Source organism: Erinaceus europaeus, chromosome 18, assembly GCF_950295315.1.
Source record: "Erinaceus europaeus chromosome 18, mEriEur2.1, whole genome shotgun sequence".
NCBI classification, from domain to species: domain Eukaryota; kingdom Metazoa; phylum Chordata; class Mammalia; order Eulipotyphla; family Erinaceidae; genus Erinaceus; species Erinaceus europaeus.
Window position 1 is genome coordinate 74,149,560 of NC_080179.1, and position 22,305 is coordinate 74,171,864.

Sequence of the window (22,305 nt, forward strand, 5' to 3'; positions counted from 1 at the left end):
ATAGCCCTGGTCCTGCCTTTCACATCGCTGATAGGGCATCTCTGCCAGTTATGTTCTTGTGGGGCAGAGGGTGTGACTATTCCCTGGAACTTGTCGCTTGTTTTCAAAGCGTCCTGTGATATTTCATCCCTTGGCTTTTCCTTTGAAGATTCCGAGTCAGCCTGTTCTTTGCTCACCTCACGCAGGCTCAGGCAGCTTAACATACTTGGCATAGGCTGCCGGAGAGGAGCTCTTAGCGCCTGGTGAGTTCAAGGGAGAGTGACTGGAGACAGCCACAGTCCTGCTCTGTCTTGGAAGACCTTCCCGCCTTCCTTTCCTGCCTCCAGTCTAGGCATGCGGGCTGGCATTTTTTGAGGCTGATAGGGAACAGGATAATGGGAAGAAATTAAAATGCTCCCCAGCTCATCCATTTCTGCTGATTTTTACATGTTCCTTGGATTGGCACACACCTTCAGGTTTTGTTGGTTGTACTTATTTTACCTGTGTGGTTTTCGTCTATCATGGTAAACTATACAGAACATAAAATTTCTTTTTTAGACAGACAGACAGACAGACAGACAGCACAGCACAGCACCGAAGCTTCCTTCAGTGCAGTGGAGTCCAGGCTTGAACCTGGGTCACACATACGGCAGACAGCACACTAAGAGAGCTATTTTCATGGTTCTTTTTAATTTTTTAATCCCCCCCCCCCCCCCACACACACACACACATCAGAGTTATCTCTGAGGCTCTGGACCTGCATGATGACTTCACTGCTCCCAGTGATCATCACCCCCCTTTTTTTTTCCTTTCATTTTATTTTGATAGGACAGAGAGACAGTGAGGAGGAGATGAGAGATATAGAAGAGAGAGGTGCCTGCGGCACTGCTTCACCACTCATGAAATTTACTCCCTACAAGTGGGGCCAGGGGACTGAACCTGGGTCCTTGTGCATGGCAATATGTGTGCTCAGCTGGTTGTGTCACCACCTGGCACCATAGATTGTTTATTTATTTATTTGTTTAGTTGCTGAGGCTCGATGCCTGCATGCAGATCCGTCATTCCAGATAGCCATTCCTCCCCCTTCATTGGATAGAACAGAGAGCAATTGAGAGGAGGAGGAGGAGGGACAGGGAGAGAGGGAGAGAGACCTGAAGCACTTGCTTCACCGCTCATGAAACCACCTCTACAGATGGGGAGTGTGGGCTTGAACCCAGGTCAGCTGTGCACTCAGTCAGGTATGCCACTGCCCAGCCTCCTTGATTACCTGAAGGCGAACATTTCCAGGTGCTTATATGGGTAGGAATTTTATAGATTCTTTACAGTTTGAAGTCTCAACAAACGCCATGAATATTTGATTTCTCTAAAGCCTTTCTGAGGACCCCTTCCATTATAAAACGTCGTGATTCGTGGCCCTGGGAAGTGGCTCAGCTGGCAGAGCTCAAGACTTGCATGCTTGAGGCTCCAGCTCTGTACTCACTGCAGCGGCGGTCTGGCTTCTCACTCTCTCATGTGAAGCTCTGTCTCCTTGTTACACGTGAAGTCAATAAATCTGAAAATAATGGCAAGCGATACGTAATATAAGCAGCTAGCATCACTAATTGGATTTATTAAAACTTACCACAGAACTTAAGATTACCTCTTTACTATTCTTATTACTGCTGTTATTATTTTGTCAATAGGATTTACCCAACAACATGATCCATCAGGTGCCAATCAAGTCACTCCCTCAAGAGTGGCTTTGGTGTGAGACGTGGTGTGATGACGCCTCTAAGAAAAGAGCGAAAACCATCGACCTGGTAAGCGCCCCATGACATTGCTCTTACTACTTAACTTACTCTTGCAGTTACTGCTGTCTCCCGCCCCCCCCCCCTTGTTTTCCTGATCTCCTGAACTTCCTGCAGCTTCTTTGTAGAAGCTCTAAGTCTACCACATTGCTTCTGCTGATAGGCCCTTCCGTCTCTCAGCTTGTTTCTTGATTCCTTTTTCTTTCCCCACTTAGAACTAGTAACCCAGGAACAGAAATGCCTTTGGATTCCATATTCTATGTGTTGCCTTCATCAACTCAAACCCAGTGTGTTATTTTGGTTTTCTCAGTGTAATAACCCGATGACCAAAGAGCCCAAGCTAGAAGCAGCTGTTCGAATTGTGCCGGAGTGGCAGGACTACGATCAGGAGATCAAACTGCTACAGATCCGCTTTCAGAAGGAGAAGGAAATGGGAGCGCCGAATAATGAGTCAGGCCGGGAAGGTGAGTGCAGACCTTTGACTTTTAACCAGCTGTTCACACTTGAGATTTGTTCTTGCAAAAACGGCTGAATAATACACTTCAAGGAAAATAATTCATTGACCTTTCTGTCATCTGGATACTAACCATTAGAGACGTCCCCTCTCCTTTTCTGACTGGCCTTACATAGATTAATGTAGTCGCTGTTCTTCTTCTTTGTTTGTTTTGGGTTGTTGTTGTGTAGCTTTATGGATGTTGTGACATATAAATGCCAAACATGACACTATCTGCATGATTTTTTCCCAGATTACTTGTTTTATTTATTTTTTTCATTAAATCTGTAGGCACTAATGAATGAATGCATTTATAATCAATATAAAGTACACGCTGATTTAAAAAAACAAAAAAGTTCTCTTTTTTTAGACTTACTTATTTAATGAGAGAAAGGAGAAAAGACAGTCAGCATCACTGTGACTTGAGTAATACCAGGCATGAGACTTAGGATCTCATGCTTGAGAATTCAATACTTTATCCACTACACTGCCTCCCAGGCCACTTGAAGAAAGCTTTCTCCCTTCTTTCCTTCCTTCCTTCCTTCCTTCCTTCCTTCCTTCCTTCCTTCCTTCCTTCCTTCCTTCCTCCAGGGTTATTAATAGGGCTTGGTGCCAGCACCATAAATCCACTGTTCCTAGAAGCCATTTTTTCCCCATTTTTTTGGCTGCCCTTGTAGTTGCTATTGTTATTGTTATTGCTGCTGCTGTTGTTGGATAGGACAGAGAGAAATGGAGAGAGGAGGGGAAGACAGAGAGGGGGAGAGAAAGACAGACACCTGCAGACCTGCTTCACCGCCTGGGAAGCGACTCCCCTACAGGTGGGGGGCCAGGGCTCGAACTGGGGTCCTTATGCCGGTCCTTGTGCTTTGTGCCACGTGCGCTTTTTTTTTTTTTTTTATAAATTTTTTTTTCCTTTTTGTTGCCCTTGTTGTTTCCATTGTTGTTGTGGTTATTGTTGTTGTTGATGTCATCATTGTTGGACAGGACAGAGAGAAATGGAGAGAGATGGGGAAGACAGAGAGGGGGAGAGAAAGACACCTGCAGACCCGTTTCACCGCTTGTGAGTTGACCCCCCCTGCAGGTGGGGAGCCGGGGGCTCGAACCGGGATCCTTACGCCGGTCCTTGTGCTTCGCGCCATGTGAGCTTAACCCGCTGAGCTACTGCTCGGCCCCCGAAGAAAGTATTCTCTCAAACATATTGTACGGGCATGGAGTGTTTGCATCTAATTTAGGTTAAGAACAGAAAGGACTTGGTCTTCATAATTCCTTGACTATTAGCGTATCTCAAAGGGTAGCCAATTGAAAAAAAATCATTAGGCTACAAAAGTGACCTCTTATAAAATATTAAGAAGCTGGGCTTTAACCTGTTTTTCTACTTAAGACTGATTCTAAAAAGCAATTACAGAACATGGGTCTTGAATGATTCATGTAAATATCCTGAAGACTGTGTTACGACATAAAATATCACAGCTAAAAGGTAGAATTTCACCATAAAGATGATCAATGCAGATACATTAGTAAAACCTCAAAATTTTCCCCAGATAAAGAGTCAGAGAGTATAGACAAAACGCTCAAAATAGAAGAAAACACATGCTAGGGAGACAGCATAATGGTTATGCAAAAAATCTTTCATACCTGAAGGTCTGAGATCCCAAGTTCAATCCCTAGCACCTCCATCAGCCAGAGCTGAGCAGCACTCTGGAAAAAAAGAGGACACATAAGAAATGAACTTAAGGAAACAGCATTAACACTGAAAAAAAAATTTGTCATTATATTACTACATTAAAAAATTATATATTGATAATGCCATTTGCTAGGGGAAATAGTGATAAACTATTCTGTGTATTATAACAATCTTTGTTTCAAAAACAATAAATCATTCATCAGGAGCTATTAAAGTATTTCTTTTTTTTGTTTTAGGTTATCTTCAGGGCTTCAACCATTCCAGGTTGACTTTTCCAGATGGTGGCAGAGAGAGAGAGGTGGGGGAAGGAGCTACAGCATTGACTGAAGCTTCCTTCAGTGTGGTGGGGGCCTGGCCCAAACCTGGGTCGCACACAGGGCAAAGCAGTGCACACTATATCTTTTTAAATTTGTATTACCTTTATTTATTGGATAGAGAAAGCCAGAAGAGGGAAGGGGCTATAGAGAGGGAGAGAAACAGAGAGACACCTGCAGCCCTGCTTCACCCCTTGCAAAGATTTCCCCCTGCAGGTGGGGACTGGGGACTTGAACCTGGGTCCTTGTGCATTGTAACATGTGTGCTTAACCAGGTGCACCGCCACCTGGCCCCCACAATATTTTTTTCTAAACCAAGATAATTAAAAAACAAACAAACATTTAAACACTCATGAATAGAGCATGGCAAATGAGCTACACTGCTACATAGGAAAATGCTTGTATATTGTTAAGTGGGAAAAAGAGCATTTTGACTAAAAATGCATGCATTTTTATAGGAAGTAAATATTTCACCTGTGAGAACTAATGAAGTGGGGTGTGTAGGTGGTTTCATATTAAAAAAAAATTTTTTTTTGTTTTTGCTTTCAAAACATAAGGCAATCACAAAAGAAACCAAAGCTCCTAAAAGTAGAAAAAAGGAGAGGTAAAGTGAAAATAGAGACACGCGTGAATAATAGTCACAGTGTTAGAAAATAAATGCCGAGTCTGCATTTTTAATTTTTTAAAAATTTTTACTCCTGATTTAATAATGGTCTACATGATTGTACGATTTCATGGGTACTGTTCTACACTGCATCCACCACCAAAGTTCTTTTTTTTAAAAAATATTTTTTATTATATTTATTTATTCCTTTTTGTTTCCCTTGTTGTTTTATTGTTATAGTTATTATTGTTGTTATTGAAGTCGTTGTTGGACAGGACAGAGAGAATGGAGAGACGAGGGGAAGACAGAGAGGGGGAGAGAAAGACAGACACCTGCAGACCTGCTTCACCGCCTGTGAAGCGACTCCCCCGCAGGTGGGGAGCCGGGGGCTCGAACCGGGATCCTTATGCCGGTCCTTGTGCTTTGCACCACGCGCACTTAACCCACTGTGCTACCGTCCGACTCCCCACCACCAAAGTTCTGTGCCTCTTCTTTTTTTTTTTTTATTTTGCCTCCAGGGTTATTGCTGGAGCTTGGTGCCTGCACTATGAGTCCACTGCTCCTGGCAGCCATCTTTTTTCCAGTGTTGTTGTTGTTGCTCTTACTATTGTTGTTGTTGTTCTTGGATAGGACAGAGAGAAATGGAGAGAGGAGGGGAAGACAGAGAGGGGGAGAGAAAGACAGACACCTGCAGACCTGCTTCACCGCCTGGGAAGCGACTCCCCTGCAGGTGGGGAGCCGGGGGCTCCAACTAGGGTCCTTGTGTGGGTCTTTACACTTTGTACTGTGTGTGCTTAACCCCATGCACTATCGCCCAGCCCTCCTTATTTTTTTAAGGAAGATATCTGTTGATTTACTTTAGAGATGGAAAGAGAGAGAAGAAATCAAACTAAAGAGACCATAACACTAAAGCTCCTTCGGTGTATTGGGGGCCAGGCCCATGGCAAAGCAGCCTCTATTTTATTTTATTTATTTACTTATTTTATTTTTATTGTTTTTATTACCAGAGCACTGCTGAGCTCTGGTTTTTTTGGTGTTGTGGGGGATTAACCCTGGGACTTTGGAGCCTCAGGCATGAGGGTCTCTTTGCATAACCATTATGCTATCCACCCCACCCCAACAGTCTGTATTTTTATAACTTGAGAATAATTCATTTTATTGTCAATTGTTCTTTTTTCAACAGGACCTCAGAAACATGAAGAGTTATGATCTTCAAAGGAAGACAGGAAATAGCACCATTTGCAAAACAAACACTTTTTATATTAAATGCTAGATTTTTTTTCTGATCTGCCTACACAACTGCTGACCCTCTGGCGAGCAGGTGTGCTCCGCAGCGGATTCTGAACATCGATGCTGATGCCTGCCGCACCCACTGGCTCTGGATCTCGGGGAAGAGACTCTCTTGGATTCATACCTCAGAGGAAGACGATGGGGCTGATTTCTGGGGACTCTGCAAAGAGCAGCTGTCTCTCTAGGAGAGAAGAGTGCCAGAAGCAGCTGGAGGAGAGCCGTCCCGCGGCACCCACCCCGGGCCGTACACGCACTGTGCTGACTCGGGGAGCTCGCCCGTTGCAGCCGCCATCTCCCTTACCTCAGTTTTCTGGCCACAGAGCCGGGTTGCTGGTACCGCCCTGCAGAGGCTCTGTTCAGGCCCGCACGCCTGGAGGCTTCCGCCAGTGCTCCCGTGCCCTTCCCGCATCCTCCTCCCCAAGCATCAGGTTCACTGCTGAATCAAAGCCCAGCCGATAATCATGTGTCTCCGAGTTGGCCCCCCAGCAAATTTGGGGCCTGGGTGGGTGGGGGGTCAATCAGGGTGAATGGGGGAAAATGTTGGGGTGTGGGGTGGGGAAGGTGAGGATGGCCAGAAATTGGCTGTTCCCTTTTTATAAACTATCACTCTCCTTGTGACAAATCGGAAATGAAAAGCATCATTCTTTGTTTCTCCAGCCCCCGCGACCTTTCTAGGTAATTGTTTTGTAAACGATTTTTGTATCTGTGAAAGTCTTTGCTTTCGCTTCCCACTTTCTAAGGGGAAAAAAAAAACAATGAAAAAGAAAAAAAACCTGTCCGTTGGGATTTCCTCACTGGAGACAGCCATAGGAAACTGGAGGGCTGGCCACTCAGGAAGGCCACTGTGGCATTTACCTGCTCTCCCTCTGGAACTTTCTCAGACTGACTGGGGTGGGGCTGGGGGGTTGGGGTGGAGAGGGGATGGCAAGACTTTGACTCTTCTTTACTGAGATACTTACTCCCAGTTCTGAGACTGGGAGAAGTCTTGACTCTGCAGTTTCTGTTTTCCTCTCCATCATCTGGGTTGCGCATGTGGGCCCGCACCCTCCCTGCACAGCTGGTGGGCCCGCCCAGGGGGTGAGTGTGCTGCCAGAGGCCATGCCTCCCTGTGTGTGCAGTCTTCTTTTGGCCTGCTTTTGTAAAAAGATGAGGGAATGTGAGTGGGGAGCTGTGTGCTCACTCTTCTAAGGCAGGCAATGTTGATTTCTTGGTCTTTTCTTATAAACCAAGGCCTCAGCAAAAATGTCCGTGGATGCCTGTTTCCCACGTCCATACAGAAGTTAGCTGTAGAGTTTCCCTTCAGTCTGAAGGTGCTTCTGCATTTGCTTTCATAATACCAGTAAAGATGGGGGCACGCTGGGGTGGTGAGAACAGCCTTGCTTGTCTAGTCCGTCCACTGCTTTGCCATGCGTGACCCGGCTTCAGACGTGGCCCTGGGCACACTGGAGGAAGCTTCAGTTCTGTGGGCTCTTTCACTCTCTCTGCCTCTCTGTCTCAACAAGGTTTTTCGATCAGTTGATCTGAGACTGAAAAGATTCCCAGAATCACTGCTTCATGACAAAGGCTATGGCATGATTTCTCCCTGCTCTGTCCCTCGATGGTCAGATCAGCTGAAGGGGAAAGCGAAAAGGCTGTCTGAGCCTCATCTTCAGTTTCATTACAGCCTTCACAGAGGCCGCTTTCTACGCCAGTCAGCTTCCCAGTTCATTTTCCAAAAGGCTAAGCAGGAACTGGAATATGCTAATAGGCTTTTTTTTTTTTAACAATAGTCATTTTTTGTTAATGTCTTTAATGGTTTACAGTTGACAATAAAATACAAGTCTGTACATGCATAACATTTCTTAGTTTTCCACATAACCATTCAACCCCACTATGTCCTCCGCTGCCATCATGTTCCAGGACTTGAGCCCTTCCCCCCACCCCAGTATTTTTTAAAATTTTATTTCTTTATTGGGGGATTAATGTTTTACAGTTGACAGTAAATACAGTAGTTTGTACGTGCATGACATTTCCCAGTTTTCCACAGAACAGTACAACCCCCACTAGGTCGTCTGCCATCCTGTTCCAGGTACTGTGGTGCAATACACCAACTGGTCCAAGTTCTGCTTTGTGTTTTCCCTTCTGTTCCTGTTTTTCAACTTTGGAAAATGCTTTTGAAAGGCAGCTTCCCTTGGGATATGGAAGGGACTGTTCCTTTCTACCTGACCTCTTTATGTGAAGGAGGTGCAGCGGGAAATAATTTCTCTGTGCAGTGTATGTCTTCATTGTCCCTTGGTCATCACTATCCTGAATAGAAAGCTTGATGGAATCCAAAACATTCGAGACATAGCCAGCTTCTGAAGTGGTCTAGGGCCTTCCTTCTCCTGCCAGTCATTCTTAGTTTATGGACATGGGCATCTTACAGAGTGAACTTCTGTTTCTTGGTATCATTTTCTATTTCCTTGAATAGTGACTCCTAGTTTTCAGTCTATAAGTCTTTCACCTCTTTGGTCAGCTTTATTCCTAGGTATTTTATTGATTTTGCTGCAACAGTGAATGGGAGTGATTTCTGGATGTCTTCTTCTTCAGATTTAGTGTTTGCATAAAGAAATGCCACTGATTTTTGTACATTGAGTTTGTAGCCTGACACCTGGCTATATTGCCTAGTAACTTCCAGTAGTTTTCTGCTGCATTCTTTAGGTTTTTCTATGTATACTATCATATCATCTGCAAATAGTGAGAGTTTGACTTCTTCCCTTCCAATCTGTATTCCTTTGATTTCTTTCTCTTGCCTGATTGCTATGGCAAGAACTTCCAACACTATGTTGAAGAGTAACGGTGACAGTGGACAGCCCTGTCTAGTCCCCGATCTGAGGGGGAATGCTTTCAGCTTCTGTCCATTGAGGATGATGTTGGCTGTAGGTTTGCTGTATATGGACTCCACTATCTTGAGGAATTTCCCGTCTATTCCCATTTTTCATAGTGTTTGGAGCATGAACGGGTGTTCAGAGTGAACTTGCCATGCTCTAGAGAACATTTTGCCACTTAAATCAGGTCTTGTTGGCTTTGTATTCTCTACTGAGTGAAAGCATGTCTTGACTGGAAATATGGGTAAAAGAGGTTTTCTTCCCACTTCCTCCCCAAGAAACGAAAAAGTTAGTTACTCTAGAATGTTCAGGCTTTTGGAAATTATTCAAAGCCTGTGCCTTTTTTTTTTTCTTTTTTTTTTTTTTTCTTTGCCTCCAGGGTTATTGCTGGGGCTCAGTGCCTGCACTACGAATCCACTGCTCCTGGAGGCTATTTTTCCCATTTTGCTGCCCTTGTTGTGTTAGTTGTAGTTGTTATTGTTGTCATAGCTGTTGTTGTTGGATAGGACAGAGAGAAATGGTGAGAGGAGGGGAAGACAGAGAGGAGGAGAGAAAGATAGGCACCTGCAGACCTGCTTCACCACTTGTGAAGTGACCTCCTGCAGGTAGGGAGCCGGGGGCTCGAACCGGGAACCTTATGCCGGCCCTTGCGCTTTGCGCCACGAGCGCTTAACCCACTGCGCTACCACCGGACTCCCAAGCCTGTGCCTTTTTAACCATCACTTATCTGGAATGAATTTTTTTCCCCTCCCATCATCTGAACCAGTGCCAGAATGATTGGAAACCATGCGACATGTCCAAGTTGACATGCAGCTGTGTGAGCTTTTATGTTCCGTGAACCGCGCTACGTAACCGAGATCCCAGCCCGCACACTCAGCTTGCTGCTGGAGTCGCGGTGCCAGGTCTGTGCGTGCGTTTGATCGCTCCCGAATCTTACCCACCAAGGATGATGGTGTGTGTGAGTTTTTGGTGACGTTCATAAAACTTTAGAGCTGGTGCTACGCGCAGTTTCACACTGAAGCACGCAGATCTTTGCACACCTACTAAGCACACACACGGCGGGCCCCAGTATTGTGTAAACTCAGCTGTGAACACAGATTTTACATGTATTAAGAAATAGATCAGGGAGTCGGGCTATAGCTCAGCAGGTTAAGCGCACTTGGCGCAAAGCGCAAGCGATCCCAGTTCGAGCCCCCGGCTCCCCACCTGCAGGGGAGTCCCTTCACAGGCGGTGAAGCAGGTCTGCAGGTGTCTGTCTTTCTCTCCCTCTCTCTGTCTTCCCCTCCTCTCTCCATTTCTCTCTGTCCTATCCAACAACAACAACATCAATAACAACAACAATAAAACAACAAGGGCAACCAAAGGGAATAAATAAATATTAAAAAAAAAAGAAATAGATCCAGGAATGGGAGCTAATTCACTCTTCTTGAGTCCTCACATTCTCCCCCTGTTCAGTCTCTGAATGCAGCAACTAGGGATCCCTGAAGAAAGTGCTGAGAGCTGGGCTTGGCTGTGACTTTCAGGGGATCCTGGCCCGGGTGATACCGAGAAAGGAAGTGTCAGTTTCTCAGCCAGAAATCAGACTTTACATGCTATGAATTGGAATCACTCTCAGCAATGAGTATAAATGACCCCTCCCCATGATGAGTAAACTTGAAGGCTTTTCTGAAATTGCCATGGTTGATTAAATAATTCAACTCCAGAGTTACAAGGGAACTTCTTGTGTGTTTTTCTGAAGGAAATGTTAGTAATGGCAGTGTTTTGGTGAAGACGCAGCGTGGACACATTCTCATAGTAACAACCATTGGATGCAGCTGTTCAAATGTAAAGTCCGTTGTTTTCTGAGTTTAATGATCTATTTTATCATCATCATTCTTTTTTTTTTTTTTTTACCAGAGCACTGCCCAGCTCTGGTTTATGGTGATGCCAGGGATTGAATCTGGGACTTTGGAGGCATAAGAATCTTTTGCATAACTATTAAGCTATCTACTGCCTCCCAATAATCGTTTTTAAAGATTTGATTTTATGGTGGCTGAAATTTCACGGAGGCGATTAGAGCTCATCAATTTAAATATAGCTGTCACGTGTCAAGTTTGGTGGGACAATGTGTTTTATTTCAACTTGTGTTTACCCTTCCTTGATGGAGTAGGGGAATGAGTTTACTCAGGACTTCGGGAATTGCCTGATTGAATTTGAGCAAACGAGACACCATTAACTCAGGCTGTTACTGATAGTTGAGAGTATCTGGAGAATTCGTTTCCCCTGTATTATTTGGTCTTTGATCACTCAACCTGAAATAGAAATGACACTTCTGGGTGGCAGCGACTCTGTACGGGGGAGGCTGGCTCTCTCTCTCTCTCTTTCTCTCTCTGCCAGGGTTCTGCCAAGCATCCAGTCTATCAAAACAAAGCACAGAATCAGCTTCTGCCAGTTTTCATGCTCCCAAAAGTAGGACAGCAAGTTCAAGCTCCGCAGGAATGGAAGGACGGAAGAAGCCCCTTCCTTCGTCTGTCCTACACGAGAGGCCAAGATGTGGAAGAGCTGAAGTCAGCACAAGCCAGAGTGTGAGCCCAGACCTTCATCCCACCTGTGACTGACGCATCACCTTGCTGGTCACCCACCACTCAGACGCTCATGGCAATTGGGTGCGACTCCTCAGAGGAGCAAGACACATATGACCCGGGGTCCCCGGTTTGAGAAAAAGATGGCAGTGCCATGATTTCCAGCCAGCTGTCCTCAGTGGTGAGAGAAGCATGGGATCGGGGGAGAGATCTGTCAGCATTTTGATAGGAACTGCGCACTAAGGCTACGTTCAGTTTTACTGTGATCCTGGTGTACCCACTAAATGCAATACAGGTGAGGTGCAGCGCCTGCTTGGGAGCAAGAATTAGGACTCTGTGTCTGCAGAGTCTGCACCCAGAGCCCGCAGAGAAGGGATTCCTGGTACTGTAATTCAAATAAGGTCTGTTCCTCACAATAAACTTCCCCTTCTCTAAAGCCGTCTGGGAAATTCTGATGACTCGGGCTAAAAGTTTGCGACCTTTTTTTTGGTAGTTCTGAGAATGATTTCATTTTGAGAGAAAACCAGCCTCACGTGATGCTGAGGGTCAAGCTTGACCTTGTGTTTGACGATCCTGTGCTTGTCCACTGTGCCACCACCGGGGCCAAAGAGTCTCGCCTCAGTGTGTGACAGAAGGCAGCAGGCACAGGTGGGAAGGAGCTTTACTTGTGTCCCGTCAGACGGTGGAGCTGGGTCCTGGCATTTCTTGTCTGACGGTAGAGTTGGGTCCTGTCTGATGGTAGAGTCTCGCCTCAGTGTGTGACAGAAGGCAGCAGGCACAGGTGGGAAGGAGCTTTACTTGTGTCCTGTCTGATGGTAGAGCTGGGTCCTGGCATGTCCCGTCTGACGGTAGAGCTGGGTCCTGGCATGTCCCGTCTGACGGTAGAGCTGGGTTCTGGCAGGGAATGCTACCAGGAGACGGTGCTTCAGTCCTGAAGAAGAGGCAGGTGTTCTCCAGGAAGGGTGGGGGGAGGTAGGGCGAGGGAGGGACAGGAGCGGATGTTCACCACTTGGAGAGCAGCACACACTTGGAGACCTGTGTGCTCAGAGTTAGGACCTGGAGACGGTCTCCTGAAAGGGATTCCGAGATCCATTTTAGGGTAAATGAAAAACCCCTGAAGGGTGGTGTTTAGCTGAATGCCAACGTGAAATCCTCCCCCCACACACACCATGTAAACTGTTTCATCACATTAACACCCACACAAGGACATAGACATAAACTTTGATGGTCTTTCAAAGTGAATACCCAAAGGAAAAAAGATTGAATTCTTTTTCTCCTCCTCCTCCTCCTTTTAAAGATGAAGGCAGAGAGTGTGAAAGACCACAGCACCAAAGTTTCCTTTAATGCTCTGGGGGGCCCCAACTCAAAGCAAGGCGGTGCTCTTGACAAAGCAAGCACACTTTCCCGGTCAGGTCTTTCAGTGGCTCCAGAAGGGTTGGACTTAAAAAAAAATTATTATTGAATAAACAGAGAAATTGAGAAGAGAGAGGGAGATAGAGAAGGAACGAGACAGCGCTGCCCTTCATGAGTGGTGAAGCTTGCTTTCCTCCTTTGGGGGGGTGGGGGGGGCAGGTGCTTGAACCTGGGTCCTTGCGCTCTGTAATGTGAGCACTCAAACGGGTACGCCACTGCCTGGCTCTGAAGGGCTGGGTTTTCTACTTGAAATAGTATTTCAACATCTGATAACAGTCTGGCTTCCGGTAATGCCAAGGTGACTTTTATCAGACCGACTCTGTATTGATAATTAGACGCAGGTGGTTGTTAGGCTTTTTGTTTGTTGGCTCTTTCTGCTGCCACCAGTTACTGCCGGAGCTTGCCTGCTTGACTCCACTGCCCCTGCATAAAATATACAGTATGACTGTTCTAGAGGTCTAGAGCAAGGGTAGGAATCTTTTTTTTTTTTTTTTTTCCCCTGCTAAGGGCCATTTGGATATTTATAACAACATTCATAGGGCCATACAGAATTATCAACTTAAAAATTAGCACTCTTTCTCTCTCCTCCTGTGTTTCTCATAAATAAATAAATAAATAAAATCTTTGAAAAAAGTATGTATTTTACTTTAACAAGAGAGATACCAGAGCATTGCATATCTCTGGCTTATAGTGGTGCTGGGGGTTGGGCACTTTGAAACCTCAAGCCTGAAAGTCCTTTAGATCAGGAGTGGGAAACATCCAACCTTCAAGCCTTATTATGGTCTCTGAAATCATTTCATTTGGTCTGGTCCTGCCAAGGCAACTAAGGCATTTTACATAGCAATGGGAAGTGCTTATTTTTAAGTTGGTAAAAATATGTATGGCCCTGTGAATGTTGTTATAAATATCCAAATTGCCCTTAGCAGGGGAAGGAAAAAAAAGATTCCTACCCTTTTTCTAAACTTCTACAACTCATATTGTATATTTTATGCATATTTTATTTAATAAGGAACGACTGAGAGACCATGCCATTGCTCAGCTCCGGTTCCTGGTGGTGCGAGGGACGGAATCTGGAACCTTCGTGCCTCGGGCCTGGAAGCCCTTTGCAGAAGCGTTCTGCCATCTCCTCAGCCCTGCAACGAACAGGTCCTGGCCAGGTGCTTCATTACATCTCCATGGCGCTAGCTAATTAGGAGGTAACTGCTGAGCCTGGGTCCCCTCACACAACTCCCACTTGCCTGATCTCTGGGAAAGCTGCCTTCCTAGCACTCAGTGTGGCGGGCGTTTGGGGAGGTTGTTTTGGTTTTTCGTTTTTTTAAATATTTATTTATTCCCTTTTGTTGCCGATGTTTTATTGTTGTAGTTATTATTGTTGTGATTGTTGGATAGGACAGAGAGAAATAGAGAAGTGGAGAGAAAGACAGACACCTGCAGACCTGCTTCACCGCCTGGGAAGCGACTCCCCTGCAGGTGGGGAGCCGGGGGCTCGAACCGGGATCCTTAAGCCCGTCCTTGCGCTTTGTGACACGTGTGCTTAACCTGCTGCGCTACCGCCCGACTTGGGAGTTTTAATTGATCAAATCTTCACAACAACTCTCAGAGGCAACTTTTTTTTTCCTTTTCCCAAAGCACTGCTTAGTTCTGGCTTATGGTGTTGGGTAGGTGGGGGTAGGGGGTGAACCTGGGACCTTTGGTGCCTCAGGCATGGAAGTCTGTGTGCATAACCATTATGCTATCTTGGAAGCATATGTTTTCAGTGCCTGTTCTTGACAGATGCCAAGATTAAGGTGTCTTCACAGCTATGGAACAAGCTGCTGTTCCCAAGTGTGCTGAACGTGTGTATGAGTGAAACCATGGACTAGACACAGCAAAAGGTGCCCCAGCCCATGTCTGCTGCCCTAGGCTAGGTGCTTACATTAAACAGTTTGACATATGTCGCCTACAAACACGGCTGTGTAAACACATCTGCTCAGTTGAAAGTTTTATTCAGTTTTGGGAGCCGGGCAGTAGCGCAGCGGGTTAAGTGCACATGGCGCGAAGCCCAAGGACCAGCTTAAGGATCCCGGTTTGAGCCCCCGTCTCCCCACCTGCAGGGGAGTCGCTTCACAGGCAGTGAAGCAGGTCTGCAGGTGTCTGTCTTTCTCTCCCCCTCTCTGTCTTCCCCTCCTCTCTCCACGTCTCTCTGTCCTATCCAACAACGACAGCAACAACAATAATAATTACAACAATAAAAAAACAAGGGCAACAAAAGGGAAAATAAATATAATTTTTTTTTAAGGTTTATGAGAGGAGAAGGAAACCAGAACACCACTGTGCCAGCATGCAACGCTATGGACTGAACTCAAGACCTCAAGCTTGAGAGAGGCCAGTCCACTGCACCACCCCTGGGCTGCTCAGTTTCAAGCTCTATAAAGAAACCGTCTGTCTTACCTAAGCGGAAAGCTAGATAAACTCAACTCTGCCATCCCAAGAGCTCTTCATTTTATTGTGAACAGTGTTTACAGTGTCAAGCTTCTTCCTCTCCTTACTTACTTTATGCTCTCTGGAGTCTCGTTTAAGAAAATCTTCCCAACCCTACACCCATGGAGACTGTCCTCTGGTGGCCTGGGAGCTGGTGCACTGAATGGAAGCATTGGACCCCGAAGCATAAGGTCCCAAGTTCAAGCCCCAACCATCACATGTGCCAGAGTGATGCTCTGGTTCTTTCTCTCTACCCCTCCTTCCTTCCATGTATAAAATGAAGAGCGTCCTGGGGCTTGGCAGTACACTGGTTGAACACACACATTACCATGCACAAGGTTCTGGGTTCAACACCCTGGGCACTACCTGTATAGAGGCAAGCTTCACAAATGGTAAAGCAGTAATGCAGGCATCTCTCTCCCTCCCTTCTCAATTTCTCTCTATCCTAACAAAATATGTAATATTAAAAAAAAAAAAGATTAAAAAAAGTGTTCTCTGCATGAGTTTTTAAAAGTTTTATTAGTGATTAAATATTGACTTACAATAATTGTAAAATACCAGGGACTTACATACATATAGTTCCCACCACCTGAGTTCTGTCCCATCCTCTCCACTGGAAATTTCCCTATTGTTTACCTAACTTCTGGGAATAGGGACCAGAATTCTTTCTGGGGTGCAGAAGGTGGGAGTTCTGACTTCTGTAATTGCTTCTCTGCTGGACAAGGACATTGGCAGGTAGATGGCAAACCCCCAGCCTGTTTCTGTCTTTCCCCAGTGGGGCAGGGCTCTGGAGAGTCAGGGTTCCAGGAAGCATTGGTGAGGTCATCTGCCCAGGGAAGTCAGGATGGCATCATAATAGCGCCTGCAACTTGGTGGCTGAAATTCAGTCAGATGGAAAGTAGGACAAAATGTTTAATAAACAGGAACCATAAAGTAGGAATAGGGCAGATGAAAGCAGAAACCGGGGGGTGGGGGGGAAGTCAGGCAGTAGCGCAGCGGGTTAAGCGCAGGTGGCGCAAAGCACCAGGACCGGCATAAGGATCTGGGTTCGAGCCCCCGGCTCCCCACCTGCAGGGGAGTCGCTTCCCAGGCGGTGAAGCAGGTCTGCAGGTGTCTGTCTTTCTCTCCCCTTCTCTGTCTTCACCTCCTCTCTCCATTTCTCTCTGTCCTATCCAACATAACAACAACAATAATAACTTAATAATTACAACAATAGAACAAGGGCAGCAAAAGGGAATAAATATATAAAATTTAAAAAAAGAAGAAAGAAACCTTAGGAGGGAAAGGGGCTAGGTTGTCTACTTTAGGAATGTTCCTAGGAGCCCGAGTCTTTGGGCTTTTTCTTCATCTTTGCCTGAGCTTGATGGCTAACATGGGGAGTAGACTGCCAGGCTAGCCTGAGAGTGTTTCTTCCCGGGCACGGGCTCTCTGGGTTGGAGAGAACTCTGCCAGAGCCAACCTAGGCTGCTGCTTACTCAGCGACGCGGGAGAGAGACCAGGAACTCTCGTGGCTGAGCTGGAACGCAATGGAATGCTTTTATTGATCAGAAAAGAATCTGCCATTATACCTTCTGAGACAGAAGTTGAAGTGGCAGGTCGGAAAAAAGGAAATGACTAGGAGAGGGGGCGGAGTGGAAAAACAGCGCAAAGGTAGCAATGCTTTCATCTAACCAGTGGGGATTAAACCAGTGCCCTGCAGGCGGTGCGGGTCTCAGACAAAACAGCAACTATGTAAATAGACCACAGCGTTAAGCAATGCAGGGGCCCTGGCGTAATAACCAACAGTAAACTAGCAATATTGTCTGGGAAGGTGGTGTCAGAGTTGAGAGTAGAACTAGGAAGCAGGATTAGGGCAGAGAACAGCTTGCTAACCTGAAGAACATATATAAATGCAATTAACTTTTTATTTACCACACTGATGTAACTCAGGACCCATATCTGTTTATACTTGGCACAAGAACCTGCACAACCTCTGAATCTCTTGTCAGTCTGAGCTCACAGTCCATAGCCACGGCTGCGAACATTCTAGGCTGCACTCACTCCAGAACCATTCTTCCCGCAGGGGCAGAGGAGGGTGAACCAGCCTCCCTTTGCAGAGTGGAACAATCCTTACTGTTGTTAGTTCACAGGATATGGTCCTGAAGAAGTCTAGAGAAGGGCTTATGACGACATTCCGGATGGGTATGACTAGTGATGGTAGAGACGGGGTCTATTCAGAGGTCTAGGCCCATATTATCTATGGAGGAATCCAAGGGTTTCCTGTCTAGAACCCCAGGTGATGGGGTGGTTTGATACTGGCCTTACCCAGCTTTTATAGTCATTTCTTGACCTGACGAGCTTAGACTTTCTCCCAGTTGTTAAGGCATTGAGTTTCATTTGTTGTACCTAAAGCAGAATTAGGTTTATGAGGTCTGGCCTCAAGTGAGGGAGGAAACAGACCTAGGATTTTGCGCCACCTGCGCTTAACCAGCCGCACTACCGCCCGACTCCCAACCTAGGATTTTAGTGGGGTCTTAGCCTCAATTTTTTTCTGCATTTACTTGATGATTCCAATAAAGGCACAATAGTTGTCTTTTACTTGATACATAGGTTTTGCCAGTATAAGTCTTGGCCAACTGAGTAGTGTTTCTTTTAAAGCTTATCAAGGGGTAACTAATGCTGGTTCTCTGTCAGAAGAGAGAAAAAAGATGGAAGAATATATCTTGCTTTTGTGTAGCGTTACTTGAGTGGATAGAATGATTGATGTGTATTTTGCCTCCAGGGTTATTGCTGGGGCTCGGTGCCTGCACTGTGAACCCACTGCTCCCGGAGGCCATTTTTCTCTTTCTTTTGTTGCCCTTGTTTATCACTTGTTGTTGTTATTATTGTTGTTATTGCTGTCGTTGTTGGATAGGACAGAGAAATGGAGAGAGGAGGGGAAGACTGAGAGGGGGAGAGAAAGACAGACACCTGCAGACCTGCTTCACCGCCTGGGAAGCGACTCCCCTGCAGGTGGGGAGCCGGGGGCTGGTCCTTGCACTTCGCGCTACATGCCCTTAACCTGCTGCGCTACCGCCCATTCCCCTCCTAATACTGTCAGGTGGAAGGAGGTCCTGCCCAGTTGGGGCACCGCGTGCACCCCCGTGGGGCTGGAGCTGGGCGCCCGCGAAGGTGACCGGCGGCCAGCAGGTGGCGCCCGCGCCCTGTGCTCCGCCATCCAGGGCGGCACAGCTGCTTTTTGCCCGGGTCGCCCCCTCCGCCATGTCCCTCTCTAAACAGAGCCCGTCCAGGGCAGGACGCTCAGGGCTTCCCCTGGAGCAGGGAGGGGTCTGCTGTCCTCAGTTTCGGGTCCCTTACAGGCCCCACCACTCCCAAGGGACCCAACCTGCGCCTCCAAGCTCCCAGTCTCTGCTTAACCTGCTGAGCCACCTCCCCACTTGCAGAGATGAAGAGCAGTGCAGGGTTCTGTGTGCCAGTCGCATTGAAAAGTTTATTCTAGGGAGGCGGGCGGGAGCGCAGCGGGTTAAGCGCACGTGGCGCAAAGGATCCTGGTTCGAGCCCCCGGCTCCCCACCTGCAGGGGAGTCGCTTCCCAGGCGGTGAAGCAGGTCTGCAGGTGTCTGTCTGTCTCTCCCCCTCTCTGTCTTCCCCTCCTGTCCTATCCAACAATGATGACAGCAATAACAACAACAACAATAAAAAAAACCAAGGGCGACAAAAGGGAATAAATAAATAAATATAAAAAAACAAGGGCGACAAAAGGGAAACTAAATAAATAAATATAAAATATTAAAAACCTGCAGGGAAGTCGCTTCGCAGGCAGTGAAGCAGGTCTGCAGGTGTCTGTCTTTCCCCCTCTCTGTCTTCCCCTCCTCTCTCCATTTTTCTCTGTCCTAACAACATCAACAACAACAATAACTACAATAACAATAAAAAACAACAAGGATGACAAAAGGGAAAATAAATATTTAAAAATATTTATTCTAGTGATCCACTATAATTTGAGAAAAGCTAAAAGGTGTGACCCAGGAGGTGGCACAGTGGATAAGGCATTGAACTCCAGTGTGAAGATTTGCTTAGTTTTGACTCCCTGACATCATCACATTTGCCAGAGTGAGGCTCTGGTTCTCTCTCTCCTTTCATTAATAAAGAAAAAAAATCTATATTTTATTTATTTACTGGGTGCAGAGAAATCAAGAAGGATCAGGAAAATACACACACACACACACACACACACACACACACAGATAAAGAAAAAGACAGACCAGTAGCACTGCTTCACCACTCAAGAAGCTTCCTGCCTGCAGGTGGGACCAGGCTCCACCGCGTCCTTGTGTGTGGTAACATGCAGCTACCCGGGGCGCCTCTGTCTTCAAGAATTTGGCTTCAAGAATTTTTTTTTTTAAATATTTATTTTATTTATTCCCTTTTGTTGCCCTTGTTGTTTTATTGTTGTAGTTATTATTGTTGTCTTAGTTGTTGGACAGGACAGAGAGAAATGGAGAGAAGTGGGGAAGACAGAGAGGGGGAGAGAAAGACAGACACCTGCAGACCTGCTTCACCGCCTGGGAAGCGACTCCCCTGCAGGTGGGGAGCCGGGGGTCTCGAACGGGGATCCTTATGCCGGTCCTTGTGCTTTGCGCCACCTGCACTTAACCCGCTGTGCTACAGCCCGACTGCCAAGAATTTTTTTTTTTAAATTAAGAAAATCTGACAGGTACAGAAAAAAACCAACAGAAAAAATAACCAATATTCCCATTCCAAAAATAAATACAGTGAATATATCTTTCTCTTTTTTTGTGTGTAGTCCATTCTCTATTCTTTTTTTTTTTTTTTTTTGCTTCTAGGGTTGTCGCTGGGGTTTGGTGCCTGCACTATGAATCCACTGCTCCTGGAGACCATTTTTTCCCATTTTTGTTGCCCTTTTTGTTGTTGCTATTACCACTGTTGGATAGAACAGAGAGACATGGAGAGAGGAGGGGAAGACAGAGAGGGGGAGAGAAAGACAGACACCTGCAGACCTGCTTCACCGCCTGGGAAGCGACTCCCCTGCAGCTGGGGAGCCGGGGGCTTGAACCGGGATCCTTACGCCGGTCCTTGTGCTTGGCGCCACCTGCACTTAACCCGTTGTGCTACCGCCCGACTCCCTCTTATTTATTCTTATTTAAAATATTACTTTTTTTTGGCGTCCAATTTTATTCCCCAGTCCAATTTTTAAAAAATTTTTATTTAGAGTGAGTGAGAAGGAGAAGAAGACCCCAGCGCCAGATGCTCCCCACAGCATTGTAATATTACAATATTCCGTGTGGTGCCTGGGTCTTCAAGGTCTTCAAAGAGCAAGGCTGTTACCCTACCCAGTGAGACATCATCTGGCCCTCTACTTCATGTTTTTCTCATAAAGCATTGTTTAGTTCTTACTAAGTGGGGGGCATTTAAAAAGAAAACGAAAGAGCCAGCACCAGGTTAAGCGCAGGTGGTGCAAAGCGCAAGGACCAGCGTAAGGGTCCCGGTTTGAGCCCCCGGCTCCCCACCTGTAGGGGAGTCGCTTCACAGGCGGTGAAGCAGGTCTGCAGGTGTCTGTCTTTCTCTCCCCCCTCTCTGTCTTCCCCTCCTCTCTCCATTTCTCTCTGTCCTGTCCAACAACGGACGACAACAATAAAACAACAAGGGCAACAAAAGAGAATAAATATTTTTAAAAACCCTTTTATTGAGGTATAACTGACATGGAACATTTTGGTTTCAGGTAATAACCAATATAACATAATAACATAATAACCAAATATGTTTTTTTTTTTTTCATAGGACAAGAGAAATTGGGGTGTGGGGTGGGGATAAGAGAGGGAAAGGCTCATCTGCAGACCTGCTTCACTGCCTGAGAAGCAGCTCTCCTTGTAGAGCCGGGAGCCGGGGGCTTGAAGCAGGATCCATGTGGGTCTTTGCGCTTCATACCATGTGCATTTAACCCAGTGCACCACTGCCTGGCCCCCTGTTTGTTTTTTTTTTTAACCAAAGGAAAAAAATTAATTTTATTTTTGCTAATGGCACCTTTCTTCTGATCCGTGGATACACAAGGAAGCTGACGATTTCATGTGTCATTGTGTCCCCAGAAACACAAATCACGTTTCCCTCCTTACTGATCCACACATGACAGATATTTGCAGAGGCTGAAATGATGGTCAGTGTAAATCTTGCTAATGCCCCTCACACCAAGACAATGATGAAGATTCGCTCTCTTGGTAACTTGTGCGTGTGAATAACTACCCTGGGTCACAGCCTGGTACTTCCTTTCTAGCCAGTCGCCTGAACTCCTGCCTCTTGTTTCACCAGCATTCCTAATGCTTTTACCCTCTGGCAGCCTTGATCTGTACCCCTGAGTTTTATTGTTCATGTAGGGATTTTTTTTCAGTAGTATTTATTATTAATAGCTTAACAGTGGTTTACAAGAATGACCAGATTTCAGGGGTCTAATCTCACACACAGACACACACACACACACCCTCTACTGAAATTCTGTGTCCCTTTCACCCCAACCCCTCCGCACTGTTCTCAGTATGAAAGACAGTTTGATTGCATTTGTTTGTTTCCGCAAGTTTGTTTGCTTTAGTTATCAGTAATAGATTCTGCATATGAGCAAAACCATCTGGAAGTTGTTTTCACCTCTTGTTTCACTTTGCGTAATCAACTCCAGTTCCATCTATTTTGTCCTGAAGGATATCATTTCACTTTTTTTTGTTTGCCCAGTAGTATTTCTTTGAATATATGTCCTATAACTTCTTTTTTTAATTTTTATTTATTTATTTTTAATTTATTTAATTTAATTTTTATTTATTTATTTTTATTTATTTATTTATGGAGATTGAACTCGGGACCTCATGCTTGAGAGTCCAAAGCCTTTA

At 45.9% G+C, this 22,305-nt stretch overlaps 1 protein-coding gene across 1 annotated transcript in view; it reads left to right on the plus strand.

The window, feature by feature from the left end:
• Nucleotides 1–6,862, plus strand: part of UGGT1 (UDP-glucose glycoprotein glucosyltransferase 1) — a 105,296-nt gene extending 98,434 nt beyond the window's left edge. The window contains exons 39-41 of the mRNA XM_060178169.1: nt 1,662–1,778; nt 2,077–2,230; nt 6,045–6,862. Of these exons, the coding sequence (XP_060034152.1) occupies nt 1,662–1,778; nt 2,077–2,230; nt 6,045–6,070 (297 nt within the window). The 3' untranslated portion in view covers nt 6,071–6,862. The remainder of the gene's footprint in view (nt 1–1,661; nt 1,779–2,076; nt 2,231–6,044) is intronic.
• The last annotated feature ends 15,443 nt before the right edge of the window (nt 6,863–22,305 follow it).